Source organism: Leptonychotes weddellii, chromosome 2 (assembly GCF_054177405.1).
Source record: "Leptonychotes weddellii isolate Sample4059 chromosome 2, ASM5417740v2, whole genome shotgun sequence".
Classification (NCBI taxonomy): domain Eukaryota; kingdom Metazoa; phylum Chordata; class Mammalia; order Carnivora; family Phocidae; genus Leptonychotes; species Leptonychotes weddellii.
Genome location: NC_138370.1, coordinates 108,342,808 through 108,358,260, shown reverse-complemented (window position 1 = coordinate 108,358,260; position 15,453 = coordinate 108,342,808). Strand labels below are relative to the sequence as shown.

The 15,453-nt window shown below is 36.3% G+C and overlaps 1 protein-coding gene across 4 annotated transcripts in view; it reads left to right on the top strand.

Moving 5' to 3' along the window:
- Positions 1-15,453, top strand: part of PDLIM5 (PDZ and LIM domain 5) — a 203,590-nt gene that overhangs the window by 62,184 nt on the left and 125,953 nt on the right. For all 4 annotated transcript variants that reach the window (XM_081812130.1, XM_031028410.2, XM_006733529.3 and 1 more), the window contains exon 3: positions 8,566-8,717. In XM_081812130.1, the coding sequence (XP_081668256.1) occupies positions 8,566-8,717 (152 nt within the window). The remainder of the gene's footprint in view (positions 1-8,565; positions 8,718-15,453) is intronic.

Here is a 15,453-nt window from a genome sequence, read left to right as displayed (position 1 = left end):
TAGTCTAACAGGTATATCTCTAATTCCTTATGAATCCCAAATAGCATACTTCTTGTGGATAAGGTAAATGTTCTATTTAGTGCATTTTTGAGACTTTTGTTTAAGTGGCATGCTCTCTTGAGATACTAATATTTTTAATGCAATTTTATAAAGATGTAGTGCTACTTTTCTCTCTTCTTGAAAAGTTGGTTTTTGTTTTTTTTTTTTTTTTAAGATTTTATTTATTTACTTGACAGAGAGAGAGAGACAGCGAGAGAGGGAACACAAGCAAGGGGGGTGGGAGAGGGAGAAGCAGGCCTCTCGCCAAGCAGGGAGCCCGATGTGGGGCTCAATCCCAGGACCCTGGGATCATGACCTGAGCCGAAGGCAGATGCTTAACGACTGAGACATCCAGGTGCCCCGCTTGTTGAAAAGTTTTAAGAAGACAGGCACATCGGTGGCTCAGTTGATTAAATGTCTGACTTCAACTCAGGTCATGATCTCAGGGTCCTGGGATGGAACCCTGCATCAGGCTCCCTGCTCAGTGGGGAATCTGCTTGTCCCTCTGCTCCTCCCCCTGCTTGTGTGCACGCATGTGCTCTCTCTGTCCCCTCTCTCTTTCTCTTGCAAATAAAATCTTAAAATAAATATATGTATATATTTTTAAAAAGTTTTAAGAAGAAATGCTGCTGGAGCCACACATTTGCATGGAGACTAAGCATTTGGGGGAAGTTTAGTTATAAATTTTATTTGAGTACAATAAAGTTAATGACATGTTTAGTGACACACATTGGTATTACTGTGAGTTAATTGACTCTAAATCATAGTTATTAATAAGAGTCATTTAGGTTATTTTATTCAAATCAAAGTATAAAATCGTCTCTTGTTATTTTGATGTTCAGTTCAATTTAAATATTATTTTATGCATGTGCACATGGAGATACAACAGACCCAGAGACAAGGCCTGGATCTAGTTTACCAAACCTAGAATACCTCATGACCCTTTCTTCTCTCATAGTCCTGGTTCCGTATTTTAGCCTCTGTGCTTTCTTGTTTTTTTTTTTTTCTTCCTGTCCCATTTCAAAAAAGCTTCTTCACCAATATTATCTTATTGATTCTTAATCTTTGGCCTTTTGGTACAGTGGCAACATCTAACTGACCTGGGAAGTGGTGATATGAGGTCGCTGTCCTATGAGAATGGAGTTTGGAAAATTCAGAATTGGATAGTGGTAAGCAGAGAAAGAGGACATGGAAAGCTGGTTCTGATCCTGTAGCATATCGAGCTCTGTTGCTGAGTAAAGGAAAACTTAAGGCTTAGAGAAGACGAAGGAATAAAGTGAATGAAGAAGGGATATTTTGTCTTTATTTATGGCGGGAAGGGGAAGCCAGAAGGTCTGACTGGTCAGTTTGAAAAGCTGTCTTCTCTGCCCTGTAGGTCCTTGAAACAGGCATCCAGCCTATGTGAATTGGTGGCATGGCATAATAATAATAATAGTGAACATTTATTTTGCACTGTGTGGTATATGCTATGCTGGTGTTTTATTTATCTGCTCAAGCAGTCTGTGAGACTGTTGGAATTGTAGTCCTCATTTTAAGGAGAGATAGATGAAGCTTAGAGAGGTCTAGTAAATTCATGTCACACAATCGAGAAATGGCAGAACATGAGTATGAACTCATGTTTGCCTGATTTCAAAGCCTGTGCTCTGTAGTATGTTCTTATTTGCTGTATGGACATAGGCAGTCCCTTTGAAGCGCTCTTTTTCCATCTGTAACACAGACTAAAACTACCTGATAATGGCAAAGAAAGATAAAAGTATTTCTCAAAGTTGCTTACTTACTGTTGTTGCTCAGTAAATAGTCCTAATTACTTTTCTGGGTCATTTCTTTCTCAGGATAGAAAAATGTTATGTGAGAAGAGCTACTCCTCTAAAATGACTGAAGAACATTTGCCTTTGGGTATTTCCTGGTCAAAGTCAGATGGGGGAAGCCCAAGTCTTGGTGCCTTTCATCCTTTCCCATAACACACACACACACACACACACACACACACACTCTCTCTCTCTCTCTCTGTGTCTCTCTCTCTCCCCATCTGCTTACTGAAGACTGGACTTGCTTTTCAAGAGAAAACTTCTTGTCATCCATAACTGTAGTATAAAAGGGTTACAATGAATCCCTAGAGGTTTTAGTCCAAGTATAGGTGATTAATATTAGAGCCTTTCTCATCTAGGCTAATGGGGAGGCTCAGTAGAGATACCATTCCCTTGAAGAGCATATAGTTGTCCTGGTTTACCTTCATTTCTGCATCAGTAAACAGAAGCTCAGATGTAGTTCCAACATGTGTAGTTATGTGTACTTGCAACTTGAGACCACAAAGCAATGTTTTTAAAGAAACATACAGCTACAATTAAGTTTATGGAAAATTGGACAACAGTAATAAAAACGCATCTCAAGATCAAAGGAGAAGCATTTGCTTGTGATTAGTTTGATTTATGCTGAGCTTGACCCAGGAGCCTCCCACTACTGCTTCCTTCTTACACATTGTGCATTTATGAAATACACATACACTTAAGGCTGTCATATAATATGTACAAGATTTACTGATGACAGAAAGTTTTTACTGTTTCAAATGAATGCAAGCTATTCAGACTGGCAAAAACAAAAAATGAACTATGAAAATAATGAGTGACCTTGTAGTTTTTCCTTAGCTGCTAACAATTCATAATAGTGCTACATCCTACGCAATTTAAGGGGGAAAAAAAACCATTTATCTTTCTAATGAGTGGATGGCTCGAGGAAGTGGGGATAAATGAAGCTCATAGGAGTAGTTAGTGAGATGCCGTCTTTAACAAGTCTTAAATTTGTTTCTATGCATTGGGCCTTTCCCACTATACATACAGCATTAGTTCAGGCTCTTCATGTTCTTTAGTTTAAATTGTGTGAATAGAAAACCCGAGTATTGAATACTAAAGATGGTTGGAGATTTAGAAAAGATGTTATTATCAAAACCCAAGATGATTAATATTATTGGCCTCAAAAAACTATAGACAAAAAGGAATTTGTTTGACAGTTTAAATAATTTGAAAGATTATATAGATGGTGATGGGCATTTGTTTCCATTTCTGATCATTGATTGAGAAAAGGTTGTGATTAAATACAATTAAGCTCGCTCTATCTATCTATCTATCTGTCTATGAGAGAGAGAGACAGAGCACGATGAGCTGGGGGCAGAGAGGGGCAGAGGGAGAGGGGGAGAGAGAGAATCTTAAACAGGCTCCACACTCAGCGCAGAGCCTGATGTGGGGCTCGATCTCACGACCCTGAGATCATGACCTGAGCTGAAATCAAGAGTGGGATGCTTAACCAACGAAGCCACCCAGGTGCCCCACAATTAAGCTCTTCCTAATGCTTGTTAGATAAAGATATCAAGAGGAGTTGTGATATCTCTTTGAAGGTCCTAGGAAAAATATATCACTAACTATCCAAAATGGATTTACTTTGTTCTATTAGAAATGTGGTTTGAGTTTTGACCTTACTTAGACCAGTTCAGCCTAATGATTAATCGAAGACTCTCATTTTCAGATTAGATCCATTTTTCTCTCTTTGATGAATTAAGTATATTTCTACTAGAATTTAGCATATTAAACTGATATGCCACTTTATTGATTTCTTATTTACGATGGTTTAATTAGATATTTTTCTAATACCTACAATATTCAAAGTTCTTAGAGAAGAGCAAATTCTAAAACATGATCTCTGACTTTATAAAGCTTGTTTTAAAGTTGGAAACAGGTTGGTAACAAATTACAGATAGCTCGCAATTCAGACTTTAGCTTTATTCTAGATTGTAGAAAGCAAGAAGGTATTTGAAATTTTTTTACCCTCTTTTTATAAATAGTTGACATGATTGGAACTCTCTAGTATGAAGTAATAGAGCCACCATTATGGAAATGTGAAGATGGAGGAAAGGGGGAGGAATATGGAGAGTTTGATAGGAGGTCTTTAGAAAACTCTTGTGGTACTTAGTAGGCAAGTTCAGGGTGACATGTTGAGTATGGATTAGCATGGGAGAGGAATGGAAGGATAGATACAATTTAGTAATTTCCCTAGATGTTGGTACCTATGGAAGAGGCAGAATTCACAGGGGCTAAGGATTTCTGTGCTCTGCCATCTAAAAATAAGGGTGGCAGAGTAAAAGCAATCCTAAAAGGATAGATAGTTCTAAGAAGTTGGATTTGGACATCTTGAGACCATGGGCTCTTAGAATCTAGCAGGCAGCTAGAACAAAGGAGTAAGAAAAGTTTTACCTAGTTATGACACTGGATTTGATTAGATTATTTTCTTTCTACATTGTTCATTACCTTTATGTTACTACTGGATGAGAGTATTTAAATTGCTTTTATTGGATACATTTAGAGGAAATGTCCATAGGTTTCAGTTTCTATTTTAAGGCTACCTTAATGTGAGAAATGATGAGGTAATTTAGCTGAGTTCTATTTCTGGTTATCTATCTGCCTGCCTGCCTGCCTGCCTATCTATCTATCTATCTATCTATCTATCTATCTATCTATCTATCTATCTATCTACCTACCTACCTACCTACCTACCTACCTACCTACCTACCTACCCACCCATTATCTATTTTAATGCTTTACCTAAAATAAAGGTCAAGCATTGGCTAAAATAAAATCTGGGATAAATTATTTGATACTTTCTCTTATCAGGATTCAAATTTCAATTCATTTGCTCAGTTTGGAAGGGAATAGATTTTCCTTTGCTCTATCAATGAAGTCCTTCAGATTTAACTCTTTTTTTAGGATTAGATCTATACCTTTGTGCAGACAGCTCACAGATAAACTTTTATTTATTTTTAATTTTTTAATTTTTATTTTTTTTAAAGATTTTGTTTATTTGTCAGAGTACAAGCAGGGGGAGCAACTGGCAGAGCAGGCAGAGGGAGAAGAAGGCTCCCCGCTGAGCAAGGAGCTTGACACGGGACTCGATCCCAGCACCCTGGGATCATGACCTGAGCCGAAGGCAGCCGCTTAACCAACTGAGCCACCCAGGCATCCCTTATTTTTTTTTTTTTTTTAAAGATTTATTTATTTATTCGAGAGAGAGAGAGCAGGGGGAGGGACAGAGGGAGAAGGAGAATCTAAAGCAGACTCCCTGCTGAGCATGGAGCCTGATGCAGGGCTCGATCTCAGGACCCTGAGATCATGACCTGAGCCAGAACCAAGAGTCAGACGCTCAACGGACTGAGCCACCCAGGTGCCCCAGATAGATAAACTTTTAGGGGCGCCTGGGTGGCTCAGATGGTTAAGCGTCCGCCTTCAGCTCAGGTCATGATCCCAGGGTCCTGGGATCCAGCCCCGCATCGGGCTCCCTGCTCAGCGGGGAGCCTGCTTCTCCCCTCCCTCTGCTTCTTCCCCTGCTCATGCTCTCTCTCTCTCTATCTCTGTGTCTCAAATGAATTAAAAAAAAAAAAAATCTTAAAAAAACACCTGGAAGGGACCTTTGAGATCATTTAATACAGCCCCTATATTTCTCAGGTTAGTTATCTGAAGTCAAGGAAATAATAATAATAGCTAACATCTATTGAGCTCTTATCTCACCTAATCATTATAACAACCCTATAAATAAATTCCATAGAAAGCAGTGGCATTGCTGGCTTTTAGGAACAGTTTTCTTTGGTTCTCTGCATATGAGAAGAACAGCGCATATTTCTGTTATTAAATTAAGTGGTTTCTTTATATTTAAATTCATAAAAAGAAATAGTGGTTATTAAAAGACAGTTACACCTGTTAATGTTGTAAAACTGTATCTTTTAATAAAAGTAGTTACTGTTGTTTTTAGACTTTTTTCCTACCCTACACAGCTTTTGTATTTTAATAAATATACCTGCCTTTATAGTATTTTAAAATATACTTAATAAATAAAGTTCTATCTTAATTTTTTTTTTCTTGATCCCATGATTGTGAAAACTAGTCCATTTAATTTTTTTGAATTTTGGAACTACTTTGTCAATCATATAATATATAATAAATAGTGTGTATATGTGTACATATATATATGTAATATAGCTATGTTGATAAGTGTGCTGTGAGTTATATTTTGATCTGCTTTGTTACTCTGGAAATTTTATTTCTTTAGTGTCAACATACTACTAATTTTTCTTGCCCTTAAATATCTTGGCAGCTAAGAGGATTGTTTCTATTAGTGTAAAGATGAAAATAAAATCATGATATACTATGTATGTGATATACTATGTATGTGATAGAGAATATTTCATTTGAGAGTTTTGAAATCTTCTTTTACACTTTGTGTCTGTGAGATTTTATATAGCTTTGATCAAATAGGTATTTTTTCTTACTAATTTCAAGAATTTTTTTAGTCACTTGATGTATTTTAAAATAAATTTCTAATTATGTAAAATTTTAGTTTTTCCTAATTTCACAGTTTATTTCGTTTTATTTTTTTAATTAAGTAGGCTCCATACGCATTGTGGGGCTCAAACTCACAACCCTGAGATCAAGAGTCCCATGTTCCACCGACTAGCCAGCTAGGCGCACCCCCATTTCACAATTTAAAACAAATGCCAGTCTTAAATAACAAATGTGTGGTATCCATTTATTCAGTATATATTTAGTGAAGATCTGTAGTGTGTCAGGCATACTTCTAGCATTAGGAGAGAGTGGAGAGGAACACAGACATGGGCCCTGTCTCAATGGATCTAATCTTCACCACTATTTTCTTGATTTTAGAGACAGATACTTATTCTCATGTACTAAGATTGGTCTGCCTTGATCATTATTTTTAAGGAAAGAGTTTGACAGCTGATGGTAATCAAAACCTAACCTGACTGAACACTCGTTATCTATTTATTTATTGCTTTGCTTCCAAATTGTGAATTCCAGTACTCAGTTCTTGTTTAGTTTGTGGAGGGATATATTTTTTATTTTATTTATTTATTTATTTATTTATTTATTTATTTATTTATTTATATTTTTTAGAGATTTTATTTATTTGAGAGAGAGACAACAAGCATGAGTGGGGGGAGGAGCAGAGGGAGAGGGGCAGAGGGAAAGGGAGAAGCAGACTCCCTGCTGAGCAGGGAGCCTGACAAGGGGCTCCATCCTGGGACTCTAGGATTATTATGACCTGAGGTAAAGGCAGATGCTTAGCCTGACTGAGCCACCCAGGCGCCCTGGGATATATTTTTTAATCAAGAAGTAATTTTAGGAGCGCCTGGGTGGCTCAGTCGTTAAGCGTCTGCCTTTGGCTCAGGTCATGATCCCAAGGTCCTGGGATCGAGCCCTGCATCGGGCTCCCTGCTCAGTGCAGAGCCTGCTTCTCCCTCTCCCACTTCCCCTGCTTGTGTTCCCTCTCTCGCTGTGTCTCTCTCTGTCAAATAAATAAATAAAATCTTTAAAAAAAGAAGTAATTTTAGTAAAATGTTCTCCAAAATATTTAGCTGGTTTTTTTCATTTTTAAAAAAATTGTAATCATAAAAGTTAATCATTTTAACTATTTTTAAGCATACAATTCAGTTGCATTAAGTACAGTTACAGTGTTGTACAACCATCACTACTATCCATTTTCAGAATTTTTTCATCATTCCAAAGAGAAACTGTGTAAAATCCTTTACTTTTAAGTATTTGAGGAATATTGGTTATTTTCTTTTTTGGGTGAAATCTCACTTGTCTTCCAACAACCCAATATTCAGTGTGATCTACTTACACTTACTGAATTCTGAGCTTGTCATTGAATTAGAATGGTTTCTTTTGATTTGTACTTGTTCCAAGTTTCTAGGTATGTATTAAAATTGCATCGTGTTTCATTTTACTGTAATTTTTTATTTGTTTGCTTCTTTTGGAGCAGTGAAATAGATACATATGAACTTTGAAGGAGATCAAACTAAATTATGTGAACACATAGAAAATTGTTTAGAGAAGGGAAGACAGATTGAGGATTAAAGACTGTGGTACACAAAACCGTCTGACAGTCTCAGACACAACTGGTTTCCTTCCCCTCCTACTAAATGCCTAGAGCAGGAAGCACATCTAGTATAAAAGATACTTGGGCCTGTGATATAAAAGAATTCAGTTCCCCAAACACTGGGGAGGAATTGGACTCAACAGGAAAGATTGTTCAGTAGATCCTCTGTCTGTGTTACTCTTTGTGCTCAAACAAAAATACAGACATTTAAAGAGTTTTAAGCATTATTTCAAAAAGAGTTTAAATACCCTATTCACATGACAGGTGTTAAAATGTAGTTTCCTTGGCTGCTTCTCTTCCTCATTCATAACAGTCACATGCTACTGTTACACAATAAAGAAATGGAGAAATTATTAGGGAACCTTTTTCAAAAAATTCTTTCAGTTTTTTAGAGAGCAAATAGGAATTTAAGAAAATAAACATGAAAGTCCTTTGAATTTTAACTTTACCTATTAATCAAGATAACTTTTTAATACTTTGTCTAAAAGTATATTAATATACTTTTAATACAAACAAAAGTATAATTTTCGTCTGTGTTTATTATTCTGTTTTTTAAAGAGTGACATTCCTAATGAAATATATTTATTACAGCTCAAAGATGGCGGCAAAGCATCCCAGGCAAATGTAAGAATAGGCGATGTGGTTCTCAGCATTGACGGAATAAGTGCACATGGAATGACTCATCTTGAAGCCCAGAACAAGATTAAGGGCTGTACAGACTCTTTGAATATGACTCTGCAAAGGTAATTTGCACTTTATTTGCCTCTGAGAGAGAAAATAATACTGAGGAGTGTGTTTTTGTGTATCTGATCTGCGGCGTTAACTAGGAAGTTTCTACTACCATTGTTTCAGGTAGATAAATTAAAAAATATAATGACTTTTAAATTGAGTAATCGAACAGTATGAAAAATTGGTGAAAGCTTTGGATTATTTCCCCATAAAAAGGCATGTCATTCATGTACTGATAAAAATTGTGTGTACAGTCTTAGAAAAATCTAAGAATTCCTGAAATTTATCAATAGAGTACAGGCTAAAAATTCTTATTTATAGGGTAAAACTCTTGGCTTTAATATTCTGAGCAGTATATTAGAAGGTATTCTTTTAAGATATGGTTTGGCTATTCTTAGTATGTCTTTTGCCCTTTTTCTCCTGGATAGAAAAAAATATTTTTACATTTGAAATGCAGATTTTCTGAACTTACTGTTTTTGTTTTTTAAAGTTACTCTGGCCTCAGTTATAGCATAGCTAATCATCTCATTAATTATAATATATCCGGCATTTTGAGCATTTCAACATTTGACCTGCCTTGAAATCATGTGGATTGCTTGTTAAAAATACTGATAGGAATCAGAATATCTGAAAGGATTAAGAAATATAATTTAGTAAGTTCCCTATGATTATTATGAATTCTAAAGTTATAACTACTGTAGTATCTTGGGCCCAAGGGAAGGGAGGTGAAAGGAAATGGAAGAGAGTGACTGAATGATAGCTTTCAACCTTTAAAGTTTATAGGGAACGTAGCTATCACCTATCAGCTGGGTATAGAAGATTTTAAATAAGTCTTATTTTTGATGATTACAAAAGTGTTCTCTATTTCTATAAAATTTGGAAAACACCATTTTCCCCCAAAAAACATCTCAGAGGTTTCTGTAAATTATTGTGTATATTGTTAATTTTTAAGAGGGGAATAACATTTTTGGTACCAAACGTATTTGGCTATGGAACCTTTTTTTCTTGGAGCCTCTCCTGGGACTATTTAAAGGATATATACAGGGTAAGTTATGTACTTCTCTGGAAGTGTATCAATTTGATCTTAAAACTGAATAGGAGAAATTTTTATGAACTTAGACTTACAGATTTACTTTGATGTAACCAGTCCCCCCTTCCCAACCTTTTTTTGTGTGTGGCAGGGAGAAATTCCTGTCAGTGGACTGTTCAGTCAACAGTTATTTGTGTTTAAATTTTGATAGCTGTTAGGTATATGTTTTAATGCATATAAAGGAGTCAAAGAGAAAAAAATAATCTTGCTAAAAAGTTCTATTTTTGTAGTGTCCTTTCTGTTCTTTGTACCGAGATCTATAACACAAAATTATTGTTACTAATTAAATGAAAAGTAGTCATTTTTATTTATAGTCGTTATATTACTGAGCATGAATTTTGAAAGGGTACCATGAAGTCAAGAAGCTTAGATATTAGTTTAGAAGCTTACGTATATCTTATTTTCTTTTGAAAATACTTCTGAGTCCCATAAGAATAGATGAAAACCAGATGTTACCTTGTTTGTATACATTTCCAGTTTAAGTAATTTGTTAATGACCCTTAATAAAGATTCTTTTAAGCTACTTAAATATGAAATTTAACAAACCAAGTCATTCTAAACATTTGGAGATACTGGTTAATCTTGTCTTCATATTTCTGAATATAGATAATCAGGGCCCAGAACAGGAGAGAGAATTTTAGAGTCCCGTTGTTATTCATTGTTATTCTCAAGTTTTGAACACTTGTGTTAAGTAATGTCAACCTGAAAAGAGATTTGCATTTAACAGAATTTATGGTATAACACTGACAATACTACTGGGGCACCTGGGTGGCTTAGTCGGTTGAGCATCTGTCTTGATTTCAGCTCAGGTCAGCTCAGGTCATGATCTCAGGGTCATGAGATCGAGCCCTGCATAGTGCTCTGCGCTGTGTGTGGAGCCTGCCTAAGATTCTCTCCTTTCCACTCCCTCTCCCCCCCCCCCACTTTCTCTCGTGTGAGTGCTCTCTCTCTCTCTCTCTCAAAAAAAAAAAAAAAAAAAGCCCTAAAACATAAACAATACTACTGAAGAAATATTTTTTGCCTTTCAAGGAAAAAAATAAAACTTTGAAGAGTTAGTTTCAATCTTTCCCTATACTAAGTTGCTTCTCTTCCTAAGTTCTCTCTCCTATGGAAGCAAATATTTTTCTTCCACTTATTTCTGAATTTGACAACGGCATCCTTAATTGGCCTCCTGTTACCTTACCCTTTTTATTCCATCTATTACCAACCAGACTGTTTTGTAGTCTCCTTCCAAACTGAATGACCTACAACAGTACTTGTGCTGTGTAACTCTTTTCTTCTTAAACATGTACTTTTCTTCATGAATATGTAGTACTTCCCTTTACAGACTTGTCGTAGTTCAGTTTCCCTGGAAGCAGAACCTGAGATAGAATTCATGTACAAGTAATATATCAAGAGAGGTCCTTGAAATGTTACAACGAAGTGAGGGAAGCAGGATTGGGAAGAAGAAACTGAGAGGATGTGGTTTCAGGGGTATCTAGCCTCAGCTTGATCCAGGAGGTAACTTTGGTACAAAATTGTACCACAGAGTCTGTCTTGCCTTGAGGCAAGGGAACAGGGCTTTTGTCCCCCTTCTCTTGCATTTGTTAGTCACTGGCCATCAGTTGTCCTGGAAATGGATGTGTGCGGATATGTGTGCATGTACATGCAGGGTGGAGGGAAGGAGGTAGCTTCTGTTGCTTACACAGGAAGTTGCTGGTGTGAACCTTTAGCGTTTCGTGAGTGGCTGGACCAACCTGGTAGAAGGGTTCCAGGGGACCCAGGCTGGGTACAGCATGTGCTATGAGATTCCATCCAGACTTGAGTCTGCTTGCTCAAAGGATCAGGTTCCCTGTGATTTAGACTCAGATTGTCCTCCCCAGATTATCACTACTTATCAGTGAGTACTTTCATTTTATTTAAGTTTCCTACTGTCCCTCACCTGCCTGTCCGTCCTCTTATGAAATTCACTTCATCTGAGATGCCTACTCACCTCTTCGCTGCCAGCACAAGCCTCTGCATCCACAAAGCCTATGTTGAACCTCATTGTCTACCTGTTATCTTTTCTTACTTTTGCAACTCATTCATTTTTTCCCCCTCTGAACTCCTATGACAAGTTTATACCATTTGATTCAGAATTTAATTATGTGCTAGGTATAACCAGGAATAACAAGGCAAATTCCATGAGTCATGCAAATAAACCTAATTAGTTAATAGTGATACCTAATACTGTCCATGTATAGTATAGTATAATAATCACTCCATGTATATTAGTTCTGCTTCTCCAGCTAGACTCCTTGAAAGCAAAGACCATGTTTTTTGCATGGTCTGTGTTTAACAACATCTTGTATAGTTTTATGTTCTTAATGTCTAATTAATATTTGATGGGTACCAGCATTAATTCCCAAACTTGGAATCACTTACTTATTTCACAAGTAGTTTTTGAGCTTTTAGTATGTGCCAAGCACTGTTTTAGATGCTGGGGACATGCAGTGAGCAAAACAGACAAAAATCTCTGCCTCACAGTGCTTGCCTTTTATCGAGCAGAGATAGACAGTAAAGAAGTAAGTAAAAGCATGTATTATATCCCATGGTGCTAAGTGGTATGGGGAAGAATAGAGCACGTAAGGGAGATAGGCAGTGCAGGGGTAGGGAATTGCAAGTTAAAATAGAGTGGCCAGAAAAGCTTCGGTGAGAAGGTTATTGGATATGTGGGTCATGCGTGTCCTAGGCAGAGGGAAGAAGTGGCACAGTGGCCTGATAGGGAGTCCAGTAGGCCTGGAGCAGAGTGAGTGAAGGTGGGGTGAGTGAAGGTAAGAGGTGAGGTCAGGGAGGTAGCAGGAAGTGGCTTGAGATGGGACAGAACTTGTAGAGCCTTGTGGGTCACTATAATGTTTGTAATCAAATTTAAGTTTTCCTGGACCTAAAAGAATTTGTGAGACAGCCTTGAAGAGTTGTAGCTGCTCGGCCAGATCTACAGCAAGGTCTGGGAGAGAAATGACTTCATTATTGGAAGGAGGGGCTAGGAGGAGGAGCAGATCAAGCTTCTCCCCACGTCTTGGTAGTGGTGCACTGCCTTTTCCTTCTAGCACTGTCAGAAACACTGCCACTTTTGCGGAGTTTTGCTCACCTCCACCCAGGAATCCTGAGGCGGAGAAGATAAGAGAAAAGCCATTTTTGTTTTTGAAATAAAAGTTACCAGCAGTTTTGTTTTGTGAGTTTTTTTTGCACTAAGTATTATTGATATGTATCAACTCATTAAATAAATATATAGTATATACACTTAATTGATTTCTTCTTTAGGCCTACCCTCAATATCTGAAAACAGGGTTTAGATAAGAAAAAGTAAGATAAAGATGCTTGCTTATGATTAAGGTTGTTTTGTAACTGTTTTTTTCTACCTAGTCTAATTTGGGGGTATTTAATAAAGCAAACATATTATCTCTCTGTGATATCCTAAAAAGATAAGACTTGATTCACTGTGTTCTGCGTATCTAATGAATATGGAGGTGTGGAAAATTTCATTTTAATCTGTCTTTTATCCTTGGAGTAGGATTGGAAGTTTCTTTTCTTTTTCTTTCTTTCTTTCTTTCTTTTTTTTTCCTCCTGCAACTGCAACTGATTCTGAGTACAACTGGACAATGAAAAATTCTGTTTGAAATTATTTTTCCTCTTGGTGAAATTAGGCAAATAGCAGTATTCTTATTTTTAAATATCAATTGCATTTTGCCTATACTTTTATCCAAGTCAGAGTGGATCATTTTTAAAGTTGTATTTCAGTTAACAAAAGAAGAAAATTACTTTCTGAAGCTTTGATGTCGAGTAACTATTAACTAACTACATTAGAATTGGATTCTATGAATAAGATTTTTAACTGTTTCATTTTATTTCAGTAGTTTTCTGCATAACACGGATATAACACAGATAAACTTGCTACTATATGAATTGAGGGAAGTCACTAAACTTCTGGTAGTTAATTTTCTTGACTATAAAATGAGGTCATGGGTGATTTCTAAGTTCCCTTAAATTCTGGTTCTTGTTCTGATTTTTTAGCTGTAAATGGATAAGTTCCCTAGAGCTTGCTATTAGATCAAACTTAGGTTTGCTTATTTTGGCTGAGAGAATCAGGAAACTGGACTTTCTTCATTGGAATTATCTTAAACTGTGCCAGGTTAGCAAAGTGACTTGTACTGTTCTGCTGACTTTAAGGTGAAAGGTAGGTCAGATGGATATTCAAATGGCATTTAATCATAAAAAATATTTTATATATTTGTCCTTATTTTATATTTTTAAATTAATCCTCTCAGAATCACAGAAAAAAAATATATATGTATAGCTTTTCTAATCTTCTTTGTTTTTTACATTACTGGTAGTGACAGGTCTGTGATTTGTTTTTTTGTTCCTTAGGCTTCATTTAGTGTATAATGTATTATGATTGGAAGTGAAAGATCTAAAAGGATTGAGTTTTGAAAAATATTGATGTACTCTCTTTCTACCTCCCCCTCCTACCACCCCCTTCTTCCTCATCCTTCAAACAACAACAACAGAAAAATTGTCAGATGTCCAGTAACTACTACTAATGAATGACAGATTGGAATAATTTAATAGGTTCATTGAATTACAAGAAAAAAGAAAAAAGTAGCTGTTTTACCAGACCAAAGCTATTAGCCATCTTTTGTTTCATTTTAACAGATTGCTTAACATTTTATTACTGTTAGCTTTATGGATTCCACTCTGCTCTTTCACTAAGAGCATAGAGGCAGGATGTTAGAAAGTATTTTTTTTTTTTAATCAAAATTTTCAGTTCTCTGGGATATTTGAATTTTTGTGAGTTAGAAGACATTTTAGTTGGATTATCTTTTAATTGGAGTTGCACATTGATATTCACATGCTTTTCTAATTTCTGTTCTGCAGTTTAGCTTTTACTGTTTTTTGTTTGCTTGTTTGTGTTGGTTTTAGTTTTGTTTTTTAATTCTTAAGTGCAAGGATGACTCTTTTTCAGAAGGACTGAGTCTGATCACATCATCCCTGCCCGCACCATTAAAATTAGCAGTGCTGCTTAGGAAAGGGGAAGAAGACAAGCATGCATGGACATCTCTTTTTTGCAGTCCTTTTCACAAATATAATTTAGACTCAAATTATCCTCCCCAGATCATCACTACTATATCCATTTTTCAGATGAGTACATTATGGCTTCAAGAGTTTACGTGATTTGCCTAACAAATCCAGGTCAGTTCAAAGCCTGTGCCCTCCCACGTTCTTTGTTGTAGCGGTGGACTTAATGACTCTAGTATCCTAATAAAATTTGATAAGACAGGATAGTAACACAGGAGGGGTAACTTTTTGACTCTTTTACTTGTAAGCAATCGCATCTCTCTGTCCAAAACGTACTTTTCATTTGCATTCTCACCTGTCAGTATTCTGTAAGCAATATTATACCTAAATTATTTTCTGTGTGTTTCATAGACCCTATATATTAGAATGAAAGGAAAGAAAAAAAAGGGAGGCTAAACAGATTGGTGCACCACTGGATGAGAGCATTTATTTGCATACTGGCTCGTGTATATGGTTGTGGGTCCTAATTCAGAATGTGATATTTCAGTTTTCCCTCCTAAATTTGTAACCTTGTGGACTGTATTTGCTAATTTATTTCTGTATTAAAGTTTGAAGACTTAGTTCTT